We start from the raw sequence: 20497 nt of genomic DNA on the forward strand, positions 1-20497 counted from the left end.
GAAGTTAGTTAGGACAAACACCAGACATTGTTGGTGACTTTTGATGACCTTTCTAGGCCAATCCACATAACTCAACACACATTGACAATACAAACATACACACATTTACATACACAGACACTCTACATGAGGTAGCTAAATAAGTGCTCTGGGGGGCATGACTTCCTGTTCTTTCCCACTCAACTATGTTCCTCTGTCTCCGTCCCCTCTTAAAGAAACGTCACCACTGAAAAACAACATCACATCCAACGCTAAGCAATACAACTTGTACAGTAGATCCCTTTTTCCTGTAGATCGCAAGACATAACTTTTTATTTTGTTGGCCTCAACTTTTTTCCCCAAAACCTATACACTAGAGACACTAAAATACAGTAGGTACCGTAGTTTCTTCGTAAAGTTGCAAGAAGAAGTAAGTGAACCCTTTAGAATTCCCTGGATTTATGCATTGATTGCAAATCAAATGGGGTCTGATTGTTATCTAAGTTGTAATTAAAGACAAATTAAATGTAAGTAATAACACATAGTTGTACCATTCATGTATTTTATTGAGCACATTGAGTAATCATTAACATTGCGGGAAGAAAAAGTAAATGAACCTGTATGTTAATGACTTTTCTAAAGGTGTTTTAATTAGGCCAGCTGCACACGACTGCATTTGAATTGTAGAATCCCCAATCGTCACCCATGCGAACGATCTGCGGTTTTCCACACACATTAATAGAATAGAACATTCACATGCTCGCTCACATGAGTGAACAGCCATTTTCACGAGCGGATTTAAAATCGCAGCATGTTACATTTTTCTGTGAAATCTGCACGGACAGCTGCCTCTGAAATCAATGGAAGCCGTCTGACCCACTGCCCATCTGCAATTAACATTATGGACAGGCCCCAGGTGTCCGTGTCATCACCTAGAGGGAAAAACAAAGATTTTTTTTTAAAATGGACTGCGCATGACCAACGGCAAGTGCCCACTGTCATCCGCAATACAGAAAAGAGAAGGTACGTGGGGTCGCCGGCCAGGGACAGAGCCAGACTCTGCTGCAGAATTTGGATCATCCGTGTGCAGCCGGCCTTAAGGAGATAAGACTGCAAGTGGGGGTTCCAAATGTATCTTTTCTTGCAGCTGTAGCAATGAGACAGTAGAACTGTTCAGGAACAGGTGTAAAAGGCTTTCCTAATGGTAATTGACAGAGGTGCACCAAAATTTGCACTAAATTGATCAAGTGCGCCAAATTGTGCACCTTGTTGATGAGAACTGGGCATGCCCAGAAGGAAGGTACTGTAGGTTCTGGGTCACTATGTACAGTAATGTTATTCTGTACTAAGCACTACGGAATAAGTTGGTGCTATACAAATAAAGATTATTATTATTATTACTAAAGAAGGAGAATACAAGGACTTGAAAGAACAGCACAAGGGCTGCTGGAGTGAGTCTAGGACTGTGTAACTGTGATGCTGCTTAGGCTGGGCAGAATAGCTTACAGCAGGGAGCCCAGGGATGACTGGAAAGGGTGAAGCTACTGGAAAGCAACAGTTTGCAGAGAAAGAGAGAGAGACAGAGGATTGCAGAGACAGTTTACTCTTCTTGTTTCATCCTGTGAAAGACTATCAGGATCTCAAGCAGTGTATCTTTAGAGGACATAAAGAGCACATGAGTGTGTTACAGAGCAACAGTATCGGGACTAAGGAGTTCTTCTGCATCGGGCTGTAAGTGAGGTCAGTCTCGTTAAAAGCCAGATGGTGTATACACCAACAGTAACTTAATATACCAGCAAGATAATTGTAAGAGCAGCACCACCGCCTCACACAGGAGCATTGTAACTGACCATTCTGGATGATAGTCCTTCATTCATTCAAATAAAGTGCAATTCCAAAGAAAGTGGGATAGGATGTCAGCATACCAGCAAGTGCAGGTTTATTCTGAGCCAGACGTACACAAATATCTCGGCCTTGTAAGGGTGACTACCCACTACAGTCTTTTTTCACTGCGAAATTCGCAGCATTTTTTTTTTCTGCAGGGGCCTATAGGACTTGTAATGTTAAAATCGCGATCGCGCAAAGTCGCAATTTACCGCGAAATCGCGATTTTGCACGATCGCGATTTTAACATTACAAGTCTCATAGACCCCTGCAGAAAAAAAAAACACTGCAAATTTCGCTGTGAAAAAAACTGTAGTGGGTAGTCACCCTAACTTAGAAAAAACTTTCTGACACTGAAGGTGATCAATGAGTGGAACCGATTACCACTGGAGGTGGTGAGTTCTCCTTCAATGGAAGTGTTTAAACAGAGGATGGACAAATATCTGTCTGCAATGATTTAGTGAATCCTGCACTGAGCAGGGGGTTGGACCCGATGACCCTGGAGGTCCCTTCCAACTCTACTATTCTAAGACTTTATGAATTTTAGAACTAATCTGAATGGCTTGGAAGGCATTGGGAATGTTGCATGTGTCACCTGGCATCCAGGCGTGAAGTGCAAAGAGAATAAAGTACCAGCTGGAGGCTTGGCCTAAGGACCAACACTAGAGTGTGACCAAAAAGTTTTATACACCCACAAAGAGGACCGCATGTATATCCAGGGCTCAGTGTAATTATATTAGAGCCTTGAAATTCAAAAAAACTTGCAGATCTCTGTATGATAAGCTGAACAGAGCCTCTAAAAAACAGTTTTACTATATTTCTTCACGGGTGATGCCAGCCAATTTCAATCGCCGGTGTGCACGACACCAGAAAATTGCATCCTTGGTGTATGCGGAATGTAGAACAGATGGAGAAAATATTTTTAACCAGCAGAAATCAATGTATTTTGTGCTGTCAGATGAGTGATTATGTGAAAATAACAATTGTTTGCATCAATGCTAATTAAGGTCTTCGCGTTGATGGACACCAGTAATACTTACGTGTTTGCCTTGTCACTGGGATAGTATATAATTTTGCATTCGACTGGAGCAGAGAAGGGAAATATACAGTTTTAACTTCATGTAATACTTCTCAATTATCTGGGTAATGACGCTGTCAGATGGCAAATTAAAGACACTCTGACAATAAAGGGAGACGATGTGGAGAAAGTGAACCTCCCAATTCATTAATACCCACCAGGGTCAGCCAGCTTTAGTAAGGAAGGCTTTTCAACTGCCAGCCATCTGTGTGCAGCTCCAGCAGGCTCCCTGATAGAAGGAAGGAAAGGCAATTTGTAACTGGAAAGACTACACAGTATATTTCTCTCATAGACATGGCTAATTTTAGAATAATCTGACCCGTAGAAGTTAATGAATCCTCACATCGCCAGTGACACAAATATGACATGACCATCCAAGGCTTCGCTTACATTAAATTTTTTGCTTTAAAGTTTAATTCTACTTCATAGCTTAAAAGAAAAAAGTAACTTTTAAAAACTTTGCAGGTTTCCCACAGAAACAGACAGCAGTTTGTCTCTGCTTTGTCTCTATATTTGACTTAACAGCTTAGATCTAAGTTCTCATTCAGGTGAGCATGTTGTTCCTGTGTTTAACCATGCCTATTCTTAGGCCTCTGTCGCACGGCGATAGGCATTTTTACATGCGCCCGCCAGTACCGTAAAAACACGTGAAGGGGCGCATATCCGCCAAGGCCACAATGCCATTGCCTCCCCCCCCCCCCCCATCCTCGCCGTCTCACCTCCTCTGTCCTTCCCTCCAGCTGTTTGCAATGGGAGTGTTAAGTTCCCGCCCCCTTTACACCCCTTGCCCGAAGCCAGCCATGGGAGGAGCGGAGCTAAGTCCCACCCCCACACCGCCCCATCCCATTGAAAACAGCCAGAGAAGAGGAGAGAGGATGAGAGAAGGAGGGAGTTTAACAGTCACGCTGCTAAACTCCCTCCCACCTCCCTTCTCCGGCCGCTGTCATTGGCTCCCATAGGAGCCCATGCAGCGGCTGACATATTCCAATCGAAAAGATAGTTCCAGGACTATATTTCCAGCCTGGCGTGAAAGCACTCAGTGCTCTATTGACTGGACGGGCGCTTTTACGCCGCAGGAATATGGCCATGTGATCTGATGCATTGGAATCTAATGCATCAGATCGTAGCATATATCAGCCGGCTGTGAAAACAGCCGATATACGCTCGTGTGAAAGAGCCCTAAGTGTGAAGGAAAAACAATGGAGCAAACCGCTAGTGGTGCCTAAAGACCTGACGAGGTTTCTAATGACTCAAGAAAGGTCAAGATATGGACTGAGAGTTCAGCTACTAACCGTACTGATGCTTAAGGCCTTGTTCACACGAGCATGGTTTTAGCACAGTAAGGGGCGTGTGAAAAAATCGTGTCTATACTGTACTAAAAATCGCGTGAACGGGCGATTTTTGAGGTGCAGAAGAACCAAGCTTTATGCGCATGAAAATCTTGCTTTCACTGAAGCTGCGTGTTGCTTTAAAAAAGCGCAGCTGCTCCAGTAGTAGAGAGAGAAAAAGCCCCGCAGGGCTTCGAGATTTCCCCATAGCAGGGAAAAAGAGAGCGGGGCTAGGGGGCATTAACTGATCGCACGGAGAGAGAAAGCAGAGCTTTAGGCATCCCCGAGACATATCCCAATAGTGCAGAGAGAGGGGGCAGGGCTACAGCTGATCCCGAGGGATATCCCCATAGTGTAGAGGGAGGGCGCGTTGAGAGGGAGTGGGGCAAGAGAGGTGGGAAAGCCCTCTAACCCCGTCTCCTTATCTCTCCTTGCTATGGGGAAATCCTGTGGGGAACCCGATGCTGGGGAGAGAGGTGTGGGAAGTTTCCTACTGCCCCCTGCTGGGAAACTGCCCAGCAGTGGGGCTGGAGGAATTCCCCGCTGCTTACAGCGGGTCATTTAAAACTTGCTTCCCAGAAGCACATTTTAAATGTCCCACTGTAAACCCACGGATTAAGGGAACCCCCAGGAAGATAAATGGAACATTCATCCCTCATCCCTGCGGGGACTAACAGAAGTTTACAGTGGGACATTTAAAATGTGCTTCAGGGTTTAGCAGCATATTTGTAGTGGCCCAGAGTTAATGGGGCCCCTCTATAAGTGTGAATGTGTTTGTCTCATGCAATTGTATTGTCGGTGTCTTCAATGTGTATGCAGTTGATATGTATTGCAGCTTTGCAGCACTGAATGGGTTAATCACAGAAAATGGCCATTACTTACTGAGTGAGGAATGCATATAGATGCATCCTATCACCATGCAGGTAGCTGACTACCAAATGGAGGGGCCAATAACACCTGTGCCGGACACCGATATAACAAACACTCACACTGCCTCTTGATAATGAGGGGGGTGGATGCTTGGTGTATACTCCCACACATAGTGGATACAAAGTGCCAGACCATTCTGATATATGTAGTTCACCATGCAGACCAGCAACCTATTAATGACGCCATGATAATTCGGCGGGTTGCCCTGCATTTCCATCAGTGAACCACATTGGTACTGCCACTCCTCCATTTGGTAGTCAGCATTTGGTAGTCTCCTTCAGTGTGTAGGAGTAGACGTCTGAATTCTTTGTCATGGTCTTAAAAGAGCTTGCGGAAAAGATGGTCGTTCAAAGAGTGCGCTTTTATTTTGTTAACAGCAATAGGGTGAACACCCACTTTCTGCAGTTTTTTCACACGAATGTCAATGGGACTTTCTAATGTTAAAAATGCATCGCACAAAAATCACAAAGCACAAACTTGCAATGCATTTTAACATTAGAAAGTCCCATTGACAATAGTGGTAAAAAAAAACGCAGTGATATCGCAGTGTTAAAAACACGCAAGTGTGTGGGAGCCCTTAATTACATAGTGCAGAGAATCATGCAATCTCTCACATAAATGTTTAGCAACAAGGTGCTGCTGATAGATCACACTGTGGACTGCCATTATGCCGAACTCCCACCCCCCGGCTGGCGGTATCCCGAGGCTGCAGCGTATATTCACCACAGCCTCGGCCGTTCAAATGATTTTCAGCCGCGCTGTGGCTGTGACACGGCCGGACGAAATGCTTCACTCCCATGTGAATGAAGCCTGAAGACAAGCCAACAGCTGAACAACAAATGAGAATTTTTGCTTTTTGTTGTTCATTTTCTGCAGGCATAAAAAGCATCGTTAGCTCGTTTCCTTATCGTTTGTTTTAAACAGCGCTTGTTCAGTCCTTCTCATTTACTCATAGAGGGACTGAACGATTCTCATTTGAATGAGCCAACGATGCATTTGCATTTGAAGTGAGCGAGAAGCTAGCGGTTCTCAACGATGATCTGCCTGTCTAAGCGTTCTACACGAGCGCGAACAACTAACGGTGACGTCACCCACTTGTGAGCTCATTTAGATGACAGTCGTCCCGTGTAAATGGAGGGTTTAGAAAGCTGGACTTCATCTGTATTGCCTTTCTTCATAGTCTTTATCTTATGTTCATTACTGATATTCCATTACCACCAGACTATACTTGGTCCCTGTACAGAATACAATCATTGATGAGCATTGCTACATAGCAGTGTGAGATTGTGTAACATTGTTAGCCTTTCTGTATGAGCCCAGCTAAATAAACAGCGGACATTCCTGGTAAATAGGATTAATGTGCTGGGGGCACTCCCCTGCCCTCCCCTGCCGGCCGTGTTTGAAGTAGCAGTTGCTTAGCAAAGTTACCAAGTCAACAAAATACCAATTCAAAAAAAAAATCGCAGCGAGCCGGGATCATTAATGAATTATTCCATTAGTGTTTGTAACAGTTTGTTCTAGATCCAAGAGAAGAACTTCACTCTGCGCTGAAAATGCCAAAGAGGTAAGAAAGGGGTTAATTCTGCCTGTGTCACTTGCATACTGCAAGATTCATTTAGAGTAGGTGTTGTCCATAATTGTTAATGAAATAGTTGGAGGGAGATAGTGTAACTTGAAGCTCCTGGGGCCAAAAGCATTGTACTGGTCTCTTTACATTGAGCAAAGGGACCTTTTTGGCCCCCTTAGGCTTCAGAGCCTCCATTCAACTGCAGTCTTTGCACTCCCAGGCTCACTCATCTGCAGTAATGCCAGTGCCACTGTCATTACACTCACAGAACTGCCTGACAACGTGGCACACACATCACATGCTCGCTCCTCCTCCATACTCCTGCGCTCATCACTGTGTGGCGGGTGCTGGAGTGCGGAATTAAGTTGTGCTGAGTATGGTGTGGTGTCAGTCCTGTGAGTGTAATGACAGTAACTTTCCATAGATGGAAGGCGTTAGTGGAGTGGAGTCTCGGGATTAGGGTGGGACATGTGACATACCCCTCAAGGTGGTAGGAAAGCCTCCAAATTCAAGACAGTTGGGAATCATTTAGTGAGTTACTGAAGCAGCAACACAGTGGTGGGAGCGAGGTCCCCTATAACTGGTGTCACAGGGAATCAATAAACTGAATGATGCCACAGGGGGTCACTACCGTGTTTCCCTGAAAATAAGCCCTAGCATGAATTTTCAGGATTTTCAGGTAGGCTCTAAATACAAGCCCTACCTTGAAAATAAGCCCTATTTACAGTTCATTTAAAAAGTCAATAGGAATGCATTAAGTGCTTGAAAAGGGCAGAGAAAACACAATTGCTGCATTTTTACAATGCTTTTCACGCAGGTCAGCCGAGTCACTTACCCAGCAGGCTCAGTCCAGGTACTTCCCGCAGCTCTCTAGTGCTCCGACACAGTTCCCGCAGGCCTCAGCTATCCACACAGGATCACTTCCTGGTTATGGGATACATAAATCCTGTCTCCATGAAGCGATGACTGGGATTGGTTCCAATCTTTGCTCTGCAGATCTGTATAAAAGGTCAAGCATTGATTTGAAGGAATGCTGCCATCCAATAGGTGGTGCTGCAGAGATATTGTACCATCTTCCTTATTTACATATTACCCAGAGGAGCATGGATGGCCTTCTAAGTCTGCTCACTCACCTTCTTGGTGCTCTCCCTAAGGAGAGATGTTACCCCTCCCATACTCACCTGTGAGTTGACAAAGAAGAAGACCAATATAGGTCAAAGGAGTTAGTACACTATGGTTCAGATGATATGGTATATTGAGGAGTTAGAACAAAATGGAGTGATTGGTACCCCTCGTAGACATATGATCCGAGCTTACGCAATACTGTCTCATCGTAAGTGACAGGAGTTAGAACACACATATCTATTCAACAGTAAATCGGGCAAAAATGGAGTTAAAACAGTATGGAACTAAGGCAGCAAAATCCCAAGTATACCAGAGCTAAAGGTGCAACGAACCCAGAGGTACACTTTCAGAAAGTGAGCATAATAAAATTGAGAATGCAAACAAATAAAACACTGGGAATGCCGTGCAACCTTTTTCAAAAGTAGCTCAGAGTTAGAGAAAATAAAAGGGTTTTTCAGTCAAACACTACTGATGACGTTCTCCGGATAGGTCATCAATATTTAATCACCACACACCCGCTGCTCAGGATTCCCGGCGACCAGCTGATCATCTGGCCTGCTGTCAGTGCAGCAGTGTTGGACATCGTCATTGAGGTCAGAGGTAGAAGCATCATAGCGGACTTTACTTCCAGTGAAATGAATGGGTGCTGAAGCCTCCTGTTACACTTCCAGCTCCGATACTAGGGTCAGACATAGAAGTGTAATAGGAGATAGCGTCCCTATTGATTTCAGTGGGAGTTAAGTCCTCTATAATGCTTCTGCCTCTGTCCCAGATGACAAGGTTAGGTCATCAATAATATTTGACAGGAAAACCCATTTAAACCTGACTCCTCTTTTTATTAGTAAAATCAGCCCAAGACACGTTTCGAAGCTAACAAGCCTCTTCATCAGTACATTGGTATTGCTGGTGTTGCATGTCTGCTTGCAAGTGGAGAGGTATGTCCTGCTTTTCCAATTACTGACACAGGTCATTACTTCCCCCTTGCAACCTTCCCCCTGATTTTATATGGTAAGAGGAGTCTCAAAATGTGTCTTGTATTGGTTTATCAATAAAAAGCGAAGTGCGGTTTAATTTTTCTGAGTTTATTTTCCTTGTTTTTATCCATCTGCACTCGATATGGTCATAGTTCTGCAATAATAAAAGATGAATATAAAATGCTGGCATCCATCCTCAGACATCATACTTCACTGGCTGATTAAATTGTGGCCTGCAGCACAGTCTATATATCATCTTTAATGTTAATTTAACAGGTATTTGCAAACGTAATACAATAACTAATTGGCTGGCCTTTTAAAGAAACATTACACTCTAGACCCCAATTTTATATCTGTTTTCAACATTTTCATAGTATAAAAATCTTCCAGGTTTACAATGAAATTACAAAATAGGATCTAAAAATACTCAACTTCCATTGTAAAGATGTATTCATCTGGAATTGATGGGCTGTCACATCAGGGCTTATATGATCCACTGTGCGAAATAAGAACTAAGAAAATCCAAATGTGTTATCATTTCTATGGGACTTGTATGGAGGGATCTATACAAGTTGTAGACTACAAAGGAGCAATGACAGATTAATGACTTGTACAAATTATGGAACCTCTACTTCAATTGCTTTTTGTCACTTGTCACAACTGATTGAATTCCCTCCATTATCCACTAATTAAAATTAGATGCCTTTAAAACAATTCCATGGAGCGCATATATACTCATTGTCAAGAACAATCCCGACACTAGAAGCAGTTGTTGGAATGGAATTAAACTTTCTCTGTGTGGTTGTAACGTTGATATAAGTAAGTGATTACAATATCGGAGCAAAAGGAGGATTTATTGCAGAAAATTGACCCATGGAAGGGAAGCTCTAGTACCCTGTTGTACCACCTCTAGCTTAGATACAAGATGTGATGCAGGTGGGCATGGAAGCATACGGGCTCTGTACAGTATTCTGTGGCATATCGGTCCACATTTGCTGTGACTGAGTCTCTATATCATGCAAACTTGTTGGCTGTCAAAGTTTGTATCCCAGATAGTGCCATACCTGCTCTACTGATAATCTGGTGAGCGGCAGGCCACGGAAGTGTGACAATGTTTTGGAGGCATTCCTGTGACCCCCTTGTGTGTGCAGCTGAGTATTATCCTGCTGGAAAATGCCTCTTGGAAGCCACCATGAGAGGAACACATGTGGCTGCCGGATGTCCTCAGCATAGCACTGAGCTGTCCCTCGTACCACTACTAGGGGTGACCGACTGTACACCATACCAGTAGTAGGGGTAGTGTGATGCTCTATAGTAAAGGCAGGATTGAGGTGCTCACCGCTAGGACATAAACATGGCCATCATCAGTGTCTAAACTCAACCTAGATTTGTCACTGAAGAGAACCTGGTTTCACTTCGTAGCAGTCCAGTTTCGTCCTTCACGACACGACAACTGCAAAAGTTGGCGATGGGTGAGTGTCAAAGGCATTACACGTTATAAGCGCCATGAGAGCAAATGTCCTTCTGCAAAGCTCTTGGAAATGGTTTTGAATATACACAGGGGATGTGACGATGGCACCATCTGTCTCTGGATGGTGGATAATGAAACTGGTGCAGTTGCTTCTGCTTGTTGGACGATCAAACGATCCTCTCTACTGGTGGTCTGTCAAGGGGTATCCTGAGCCCGGTCACCTTGTGTGCAGGTTCTCACACAACCACTGGTTTCAACACCTCCTAATTGTCTGGTCAGAACAGCCCAGGTGGCAGACAATTTGTCGATATGACCATCCAGCTTCTTGCAATCCAATAATGTGTCACCTCTCAGATTCTGGTAACTGGAAGAAATCTCTTCAATTGCATCATAGAGATGTTTACTGGTCAACAAGCTCTACACAAGTAGAAAAAGGGGTCACTACATACAAGGAGCCTCTGAGAGCCTTTTTATAGGCCAAGGGGGGAACCCCTTTTAGGGTCCCAAGTGGCACGACCGTTCATCTAATCACTCCACAACTCGAATCATTTACATATCTGCCTGAGATGTAACTACATCTGGGGCTGCATTTTTTTGGACAATGAGTGTACTATATAGTGCTCAAATAGTAGTACCATATATGGCCCAAATAAAACTGCTATATAGTGCTCAAAAATAATTTGGCTGTAGAGTGCTCAAATAGCAGTGATATGAAGTCCATACATAATAATGCCATACAAACCTCAAAAATACCACTGAACAGACTATTTATATAGAACATGTCATGTTCTCTAATCACTAGGGCCAGCTACTCAACTTTGCAGGTTTAGCCTCGCTGACTCCCTCGCTGACTCTATTGCCCTCCTGCTTTTCTTTGTAACCCTTCATTCCCCTGCACTGATCTCCATTGGATTCAGCTCCTGGAGCTCTGAATCTGTCTAATGGGTGGTCTCCACCACTCACTGTCAATGGATGACATCAGCAGTTGGAAGAAACTGCCTGCTTCACAGATTCAGAGCCCCAGAAGCCAACTTTCATGGAAGATGGTACAGGGGAACAGAGGGGTGTACAAAGAAAATAAGAGGTGTGAGAAAGTCAGTGGGGCCATGGCTACAAAACAATGCATTGGTGCTGATGATCAGGGAACATGAAAGGCTATGGACATCTTTGAAGAGGCATTTTTTTTTTTTTTTTTTATGCAGGTATTTTGGGTATTTTTGCAGTACGGTTTAATTAAAAATGTAGCACCGTACAGATATATGTACACCGGACAGATATAGCACCCATTCATTTGTCTGATAATGCGAGTAAAAAAATCACAGCATGACTTAATCTTGTCCGATTTTCAGATGAGAATAGTACATGTCAGGGTGCGGTCTCTCACACATTAATCAGCACATGGATGGGATGTCTAAGTGCTGTCCAATGCAAGATGTGCCCAAGAATCTCAGAAGCAACTGTTTAATTGCTCTTGTGCATGTATCCTTAGGGTGCATTCAGACGACCGTATATCGGCTGGGTTTTCACGCCCAGCCGATATACGGCGTCTCTCTCTGCAGGGGGGGAGCCTGGAAGAGCCAGGAGCAGTGCTCTGAGCTCCCGCCCCTTCTCTGCCTCCTCTCCACCCCTCTGCACTATTTGCAATGAGAGGAGGCGAAATGGGGCTGGTGCTAAGTTTTGGGAATTAGCTCCGCCCCCATCCCGCCTCTCCTCATTGAAAATAGTGCAGAGGGGCGGAGAGGAGGCAGAGAGGGGGAGAGAGCTCAGAGCACTGCTCCCGGCTCTTCCAGCCTCCTCCCCCTGCAGAGAGAAACGCTGTATATCGGCTGGGCGTTAAAACCCAGCCGATATACGGTCCTCTGAATGCACCCATAGACAGTTTTTATACACAGTGATATTTAAAAGCTGTAGAAGACAAATGGTGCAAAATGTTTAATTAAACCCTATTGCAAAAATAATTGTCAGACCAAAATTAATGTATTCAGACAGAAAATAAAACTGCCCCTTCTGCCAGAAATGTCCATAGCCTTTAAATAAGGCACAAATATAGTTCACGCTATCATCAAATATCTAATGGTACAAATGGGACCAGACATGTTAATGCTTATAGTATTACACAGTGTTGATGTAATAGAAGCAGTCATATCAGTGCACAACTGCATACACATTAGAGCTCATTTCTAAAATCAGCCATATTGCTAAATATAAGGGGCCCAAGGATCACACTGTTATAACAGCAAAAGCAATAGTATCCATATATTATTACTTACACAGACCCTGTATAATTATGCCAGCCATAGGGTTCCATATCATTGTACCCATATAATAGTGCCTCTCATAATGCCCATATAGGAATTCCAGCCACAGTGTCTATGTATGATTGACAGCAGTAGTGTGCATTGAAAAGAGGGGGACCCATAGCAAAGATCAAAATGGGCCCATTGATAAGGTGCTGAACTTTGGCAACCAGGATAGAATAGAAGAGTCTGGTGTTTGTTTTTCCCTCTAATCCATTTCCATGGACCTTAAAGGGGTTCTCCAGAAGTAAACTATTGATGACCTATTCTCATCATAGGTCATCAATAATTGATCAGTGGAATAAGCCACTTGAGATTCTCACTGATCAGCCGATTAAGGTAACAGTGTGCTCAGGGGAGCACCCCTATCACTTCAGTCCATGCCAGGTGCAGTGCCATACATTGTATAGTGGCTGGGCCAAGTATTGCAGGTGAATCCCAGTCATTTGAATGGGACTGAGCTGCTATCAGGCCATGTGACCGATGAGTGTGACATCAAAAGCCTGGAAAGAGGCTGCAGTTCTCACCTGATTACTGTGCAGTGGACCCCCACGATCAACTATTGATCATCTATCCTAAGGGCAGATTATAGATAAGTTCTGGAAAACCCCTTTAAGGGTAAAATAACTCAACCTTCTTGTTTTGCAGAAATTCCTTTCCCCTGTAGAGAGGAATCCTGCACTGAGTCTAGCCGCCAAGTCGAAAAGAATGTGTAACCAAATATCGCTGGGCCTCCTCTAACCATGGGCCCCATAACAGCCACATGGTCTGTCTTTATAGCACATACTACCTTGATTGCCATATTGCCCAAATATTATTGCCCCCCATAATGCCCATGCAACACAATCCTCCTGCTAAACTCTGCTTTGTTTTATCATAGCAATTCCATCCCAATCTCCAAGCAACTCTCTTCTATTAAAGGTAAACCTACTTCTTTTTCTACCATTTGGGCAATTAAAGCAAGACTAGTCAGGCAACTGATATTGCAGTATGTGTGTTCATGTTCTCTAATCACAGCCAAAGCTGCACTGCAAATTCTACTGGTTTTCACTGTGAACTAACCCTACACAACTGTAATGTTCAGACCTGGCCCTAATCTAATCATCAATGACATTGTGTCTAATGCTGATATATGTTGATATACTGTAATATATAGGATCTACATGTGTTATAAATAGAGATGAGTGAGCCTACTCGGCCACGCCCCTTTTTCGCCCGAGTACAGCGATTTTCGAGTACTTCCATACTCAGGCGAAAAGATTCGGGGGGCGCCGTGGGTGAGTGGGGGGTTGCAGCGAGGAGTGGGGGGGAGAGGGAGAGAGAGAGGGCTCCCCCCTGTTCCCCGCTGCTACCCCCCGCGCCGCCACTCCTCCCCCCGCCCCCGGAGCCCCCGAATCTTTTCACCCGAGTACTGAAGTACTCGAAAATCGCGTTGCTCGATCGAGTAATTACTCGAAACGAGTAGGTTCGGTCATCTCTAGTTATAAACCTTACCCTATTAATTCATATAGCATTGTTACATTGCTGAGTGATTACATTGCACCATTTACTTACAGCCCTACCTTCCTATATGGCTGCATGAGCCTTTTTGTGATTGCTACCTCAGCCTTGTATACAGTAGGTACGCCATTGGGTTTTTCTTATGCTACAGTTAATATAAGCACAGAATATGTACAATTCCACAATGAATTGTTTTTATTTCTCCAAAGTATCTGTAATACCATAAGGGTAGTATAATACAATAAGGGTAAATGCACATGGGCAGAATTTCTGCCCATGCATGCTGCCATAGGATTGCATTAGCTTATGCAATCCTATGCAGACAGCCGCGATTTGACGGCGCGAAAACTCGCGCAGTAAACAAATCGCGGCATGTCCTATTTCTGAGCAAGCCTCGCAGAGGCCCGCACAAAAACATCACCACTGCCGTGCTGACTCAACGCAGAGCAGAGAGAAGATGCCGGAGCAGGTGAGCCGCAATGCTCACTGCAGGGGCACGGATCGCATCTTGCTGCCAGGATTCTCGCAGCGGAAGCCGTTTGCATTCACCCTAAAACAACTTTCCAAATAGTCTTTGTTCAAAACATTTACTGTTTTGTGTATGCAGCTCCATGGGTGATATACACTAAAAGTTCACTGCAATAAGAGCACCTACTCAATAACGGGTTGGTCCACGTTTTTGGGTGATCACGGCTCTCAGACACCGGAGAACAGATTCCACAAGGTGGAACATCCTCCATACCCAACTAGACCCATGCCCACTGCAGCAGCTTGGTCAGTTGATACACATTTTGTGTATAAGTGGGAGCAGATCTAACAGCCCTTTCCAGCATATCCCAAACATGTTCACTGGGGTTACAGTCTGGTGAGTTTAGGGGCCAAAGCAGTGTGGAAAATTCATTATTGCGTTCCTCCAACCACTCCCTATTGATCCGAGTTTGATGACAAGGAGTGTTGTCCTATTGAAAGATGGCACTGTGATTGGGAAAGACTTTCTGAAGATATGGGTGCAGATGGTCAGTTCACCATTCAAGGATTGTGTCCTGATGACCAACAATCCTAGTCCAAGCCATGAAAACATTCCCTAGACCATAACACTACCACTAACGGCCTGCTGAACGCCAACGGTGCACACATAGGATACAGCTTTATGCGGTTTACGTCAGATGCGACCATCCATATGGCAAACAGGACTCGTCACTCCAGAGGACCTTCTGCCTTGTGTCGAAGGTCCATTGATATCTTTTCTAGGCCCATGCAAGGCATTGTTGACCATATCATAGGGTCATTGGAGTCACCCTTGTCGGTTTTTGGCTATTCAACCTCAATTAATGCTGGGCACGTGATATGGTCATTGAGGAAATATATCTAACTTCCCCACTGCTGTACTACTGGGTCAGTTGGTCCGCTGTGGCATATCATTGCTGAGATACTAGACGTGACACGCAATGCTCACCTTTAGGATCAACCACATGTGGCCTCCTGCTGTGTGATCTTCTGTCGAATGTCTGTCCATGCTTCAACCAGTCTTGCTACACTCTTGATATTGTGCTTCAGGAACAGTCAACAAGTGCGACTGCTTTAGAAACGCCTACAATCTGCCTGCAGTCAAAGTCACTCAAGTTACCACATTTACACATGACTGTTTGCAGGAGAGGTTAGCACATTATCTGACAGCAGGTTGTGATGTGGCCATCACATGGTACCGTGTTAATGATCATAAGATGTCACGTGCCGCTGTTCCTAATGGAGTGATCATTGCCTCTTGTTTTCATTTAGAGACACTAGAGCAGTGGAAAAAAAATTGCAAAAGTATACATACCCTTCAAGGTCATCAATTGCCCTTGTGCATATAATACCAAGGCATGAAGTCATTCTATAACCTCTCAACAAAAGAAACATTCTTCATGTACAAATATTATCCTGTAAAGTATGGTGCATTGAGTTATGTGACATAAGATATTCACATTGTGACTAACTACCGCTGTACAATTAATACAACGTGATTGACAGCTTTTAGAAATAATTATATATTATGTAACAATTCTGCTGCATAGAGCTTAAAAATAGTTTCATATTGTCTCCTGTTATCTTCTGTCTAGCACTGGGGAAAGGCTCTGAACTAGAAAAAGCCATCGCCACCACCATCCTCGTGTATAATTCACGTGCAGGCAATGATGGGAAAATGAGTAAGACAGAAGTCAAAGATTTGTTGCACACGCAGTTCCAGAACTTTACACAGGTAATTTGTATAGTAGAAGTGGAACCTAAGACCCAATACACAATCTGCAACAGGTTCCTCATCTACCATGTGCCATATATACTGAACGGACATTTTATTAGAAACCCTGACGATTTCAATATTGTAGTTTCTCTGGATGGAAATTATCCCTGTGACCCTAGAATGCAGCATAAAATCACGAGACACGTTTTTAGTGGATCAGTTTCAGTGGGAATCAACATAAAATGGGAAATCCAGTGATCTGAGTGACTTCCAATGGTGCTAGACTAGCTGTGGCCAAGATGTCACTGCCAACCTTGTGAGGATTTCTCTGCAGTGGTATGGAGATTATATATAGTAACATAGAACGTTAGGTTGAAAGAAGACAATGTACATTTAGTTCAGCCTATTTCCACCCCCCTTGTTGATCCAGAGGAAGGCAAAAAGCCCTCAATGAAGCAAAAGCCAATTTCCCCCATGTGGGGGAAAAAATTCCTTCCTCCATAATGTCAGTCAGAATAATCCCTGGATCAATGTTTTGAAAGTTACCACCTGACTAAAAAAACGGAGCAACAACCCCGCTGGTTATTTAATATCTATATCCTGTAATATCATAGCACTCTAGAAACGCATCTAGTCCCCTCTTAAACTCCTCTATGAATTTTGCCGTCACCACATCCTCAGGCAGAGAGTTCCACAGTCTCACTGCTCTTACAGTAAAGAACCCCCTTCTATGTTGGTGATGAAACCTTCTTTCCTCTAGATGTAGAGGATGTCCTCTCGTTACCGTCACAGTCCTGGGTATAGACAGATCATGTGAGAGATCCTTGTATTGTCCCCTCATGTATTTATACATAGTTATTTGGTCGCCCCTTAGCCGTCTTTTTTCCTGGGTGAGTAATCCCAATTTGGATAGCCTCTCTGTATATCCTAGTCCTTCCATATAGAATGTCATTATCAAGGGAAAACATCCAGTGAAACGAGATCCTGTGAACAGATAAAAAATCACGGATCAAAGGGTTAAAAGGAGGATGTCAAGAATCGTTTTAATGAACAGGCACTGCACAGTTAGGCAAATGCAGCTGAATAGAATGCTGGTGCTCCAACTAACATGTCCCAATGCACAACTCATCGTTTCTTAGCACGGATGGGCTATAACAGCAGACAACCAAACCCAGCACCATTGCTGTGTAAGAGAAACAGAAATGCCAGACTCCAGTGAGCAAAAGTGCAAAAGTTGGATCAATGACCAGCGGAAAAACATCACCTGGTCAGATGAATCCAGATTTCTGTTGCACCGTGCTGATGGGAGGTCAGAATTTGTGCAAGCAGCATGAATTGATGACCCCTTCCTGTCAGGTGTTCAGGCTGGTTTAGGTGGAGTAATGTGGTATGGAACGTTTTTATGGCACACCTAGGGTTCTCTCTGGTAATTGACACCATGACAAATTGCTGTTGGGTGTTTCTGATAAAGTGGCCATTCAATCACTTTTATTTTTATCAAAACAACTTATTTCAGATAAAATAAAAACAATTAATTAAATTTGCTTTAATAATAGGGTCAAGAAGCAAAACCGAAATACAAAGAGCTCATGAAAGATCTGGACGAAGACAGCACAGGACAAATGGCTTTTGAAGATTTCATGATTCTGCTGCTCAGCATGACTCTAATGTCTGACCTCTTCAATGAAATCCGACAAACGAAGAATACTAAGTAAAACTGGAGACTTTAGGCATCAACCCATCATAGCGACACCACCGTGATCCAACCAGACATCTACCCCATGTTCTGTTCCAGTCCTAAATGTCAAAATATAAAATAATATTGTGAAAGCATGAGAATCACTTATTCAAACATGGTTCCAAAAAGATCTGGGCTGACCGTGACCGTGAAGGTAGATATAAGCTTGCCTACATATGTCCAGAGGTCAGGGTTACTCCATCTGATTTTTAATTAAAAGATGGAGGGATACTGATGGCATAACTGGTCTGATTGTATACAATGGGATCAGTTGTGCCCTTTTTATGGAAAGTTATCAGTTCTGCTAGAAGTAATGTTGAATGCTACATCCCTTTAGGTGAGATGATGATGTCCTGCCAGATGGGATGGACAGGCACCACATATGGGCCCATGTCACTCAGCTTTTTTAAAGGCAGAACTAACTAACGATAGGCCACTAATGTTTACCCTAACTACCTTGAGATAGTCCATTAATGTTTGATCGTTGAGGGTTCAACCTTTAAGACCCCGACCAATCAGTACAATGAAGAGATTTTGGTTAACCCCTGTTTACATGGGCTCATTCACACTGGCACAGAAGCTCATCTTATTCATTTGAATGGGACAAGCTACAGTACTAGGTACAGCCACTGGACCCCCACCATTAGACATCAATGGCCTATATTACAGAACCCCTTTAATTTTTATACATATACATATTAAAAATGAGAAAATTTGCATATGCTTCAGTATTTGTGTATTTAGAAGAGTACCTTATGGTATCTATTCTTTTTGTCTCTGCTTCCATCTATACATTAAAGATGAAACTACATTATTTTTAACTGTACTGTACGTTATGAAGAGGTTTTTGTTTTAGAAAGTCAGTATGGTGATGGTGTTGGTAGTGCGGGTCAACAAATGCTGGCCAAGGGTGTCAAAGAAAGTAAATAGCTTGACTGCAGGAACCTATAACCTTGAATGTCCACAGAGAGGGCCCTCACAACTTCGCCCTTTAGGGCGCCTACCCACTGGCGTTTGCGATTTTCGTGCGTGAAAAATGCAGCGTTTTCCGTGCGTTTTTCGCTGCATTTTCGTGGCTTTTTCACGCCTTTTTCCGTTAATTTCCATTGACATTCATGGGTGCATTAAGAGAAAAATAAGGACACATATGCAACTGACAGTTCCTATGTTAAAAATTGCAACGGACCGGAAAAAAAAAAACGCAAGTGGACAGGAACACATTCAATTCTAATTGCTCTTCAAAAAAAACGCAAAGGAAAAAAAATCGCAAGTGGGTAGGCGCCCTAAGACCGAAATTTAGGGATTTATTTGGGATTTTATTAAAGTAGCAATCAAGTAGGAATTGAGTCATGTATGGTGGAGATAGTGAGCACACCCAATTCTTGGACAATCCAGACCTTTGTTTTAATAAAATAACCTTTATTTCTATAGCACCAACAAGAAGGCTCATCAAGAGGGGTTCAAATCTCTATCCTCTTTATTAAAACACTAATACATTAAAAGATATACTGTGCCAGTAATATCACTGAGGCCAATTCAGGGCCATGTTATTAAGAAGTCGTGAGTTTTCTATGTGAACTGAGTCATGTTAGCAATCCCTGTAAGATGCTATGGTTAGAAGAACAGAAAAAAACATTACTCATTAATCAACAGATATGCTGCTACAGGGTAGATTGCTCAAGATCATCAGTGTGCCATTGTTCTAGGGCAACTAGTGACAGTTCTTCAATGCTTAGAGACCACAAATGCCCAATTGACACAGATGTAGAAAAATTTACCTTAATGCAGATAACTTGCTGCAATAAGTTATCATGTCCTAATATGACAAAAGCCATTGAAAAGATAGGAAAAGGTTTTGGGATACAGTTTATTTAACATGTTAAAGCAGTTGTCCAGGACTCTTAAGGTCCATTTAGATGGGACGAATGTTGGGCAAACGATTGCACGGGAGCTAGCATTGCTGGCTTACTCACAGAGCGGTCAGCAGGGGGACAGGAAGGCTGCAGGAGATTTCTCTCCTTGCGCTCCCCCGCCCCTCTTCATTGCCTTAACATAGCGGCCATTCAATACTGAATGGCTGCTATTTACTGAATCGCTCATCGTTCAGTGTAAATAGCAGCAGTTCAGGATTGAACAGCTGCTATGTTAAGCCAATGGAGAGGGGTGGGGGAGCGCGAGGAGAGAAATCTCCTCCAGCTGCCCTGCTGTGAGCCAGCGATACTAGCAACTGTGCAGCAGCACGAGATGAAGCATTGGTTGCCCTACATTCGTCCCGTCTAAATGGGCCTTTAGTATTGATGTCCTATCCTTAGGCTAGGTCATGAATAGTTGATTGTGAGGATCATTGTCATATTCTATTCTTGGGTTCACCTGTAGAAGCTTTGCTACTAGTAGACACAGCT

General features: G+C 43.5%; 1 protein-coding gene and 1 long non-coding RNA gene across 2 annotated transcripts; one reads left to right on the forward strand and one right to left on the reverse strand.

The window, feature by feature from the left end:
* Window positions 1-545: 545 nt before the first annotated feature.
* LOC136619888 (uncharacterized) lies at window positions 546-15666 on the reverse strand. Its single transcript, XR_010791077.1, has 4 exons — window positions 15590-15666; window positions 7602-7764; window positions 3100-3170; window positions 546-911 (listed from the first exon to the last, which is right to left on the reverse strand). It is a non-coding gene; the product is annotated as an uncharacterized lncRNA (long non-coding RNA).
* On the forward strand, window positions 6677-18812 carry SNTN (sentan, cilia apical structure protein). The gene is made up of 4 exons (XM_066594616.1): window positions 6677-6763; window positions 13514-13554; window positions 16236-16375; window positions 17914-18812. The coding sequence occupies exons 1-4, from the start codon at window positions 6753-6755 to the stop codon at window positions 18070-18072; spliced, it is 351 nt and encodes a 116-aa protein (XP_066450713.1). The 5' UTR covers window positions 6677-6752; the 3' UTR covers window positions 18073-18812.
* Window positions 18813-20497: the final 1685 nt, after the last annotated feature.

The sequence above is a fragment of the Eleutherodactylus coqui genome, chromosome 3 (assembly GCF_035609145.1).
Source record: "Eleutherodactylus coqui strain aEleCoq1 chromosome 3, aEleCoq1.hap1, whole genome shotgun sequence".
Taxonomy (NCBI): Eukaryota; Metazoa; Chordata; class Amphibia; order Anura; family Eleutherodactylidae; genus Eleutherodactylus; species Eleutherodactylus coqui.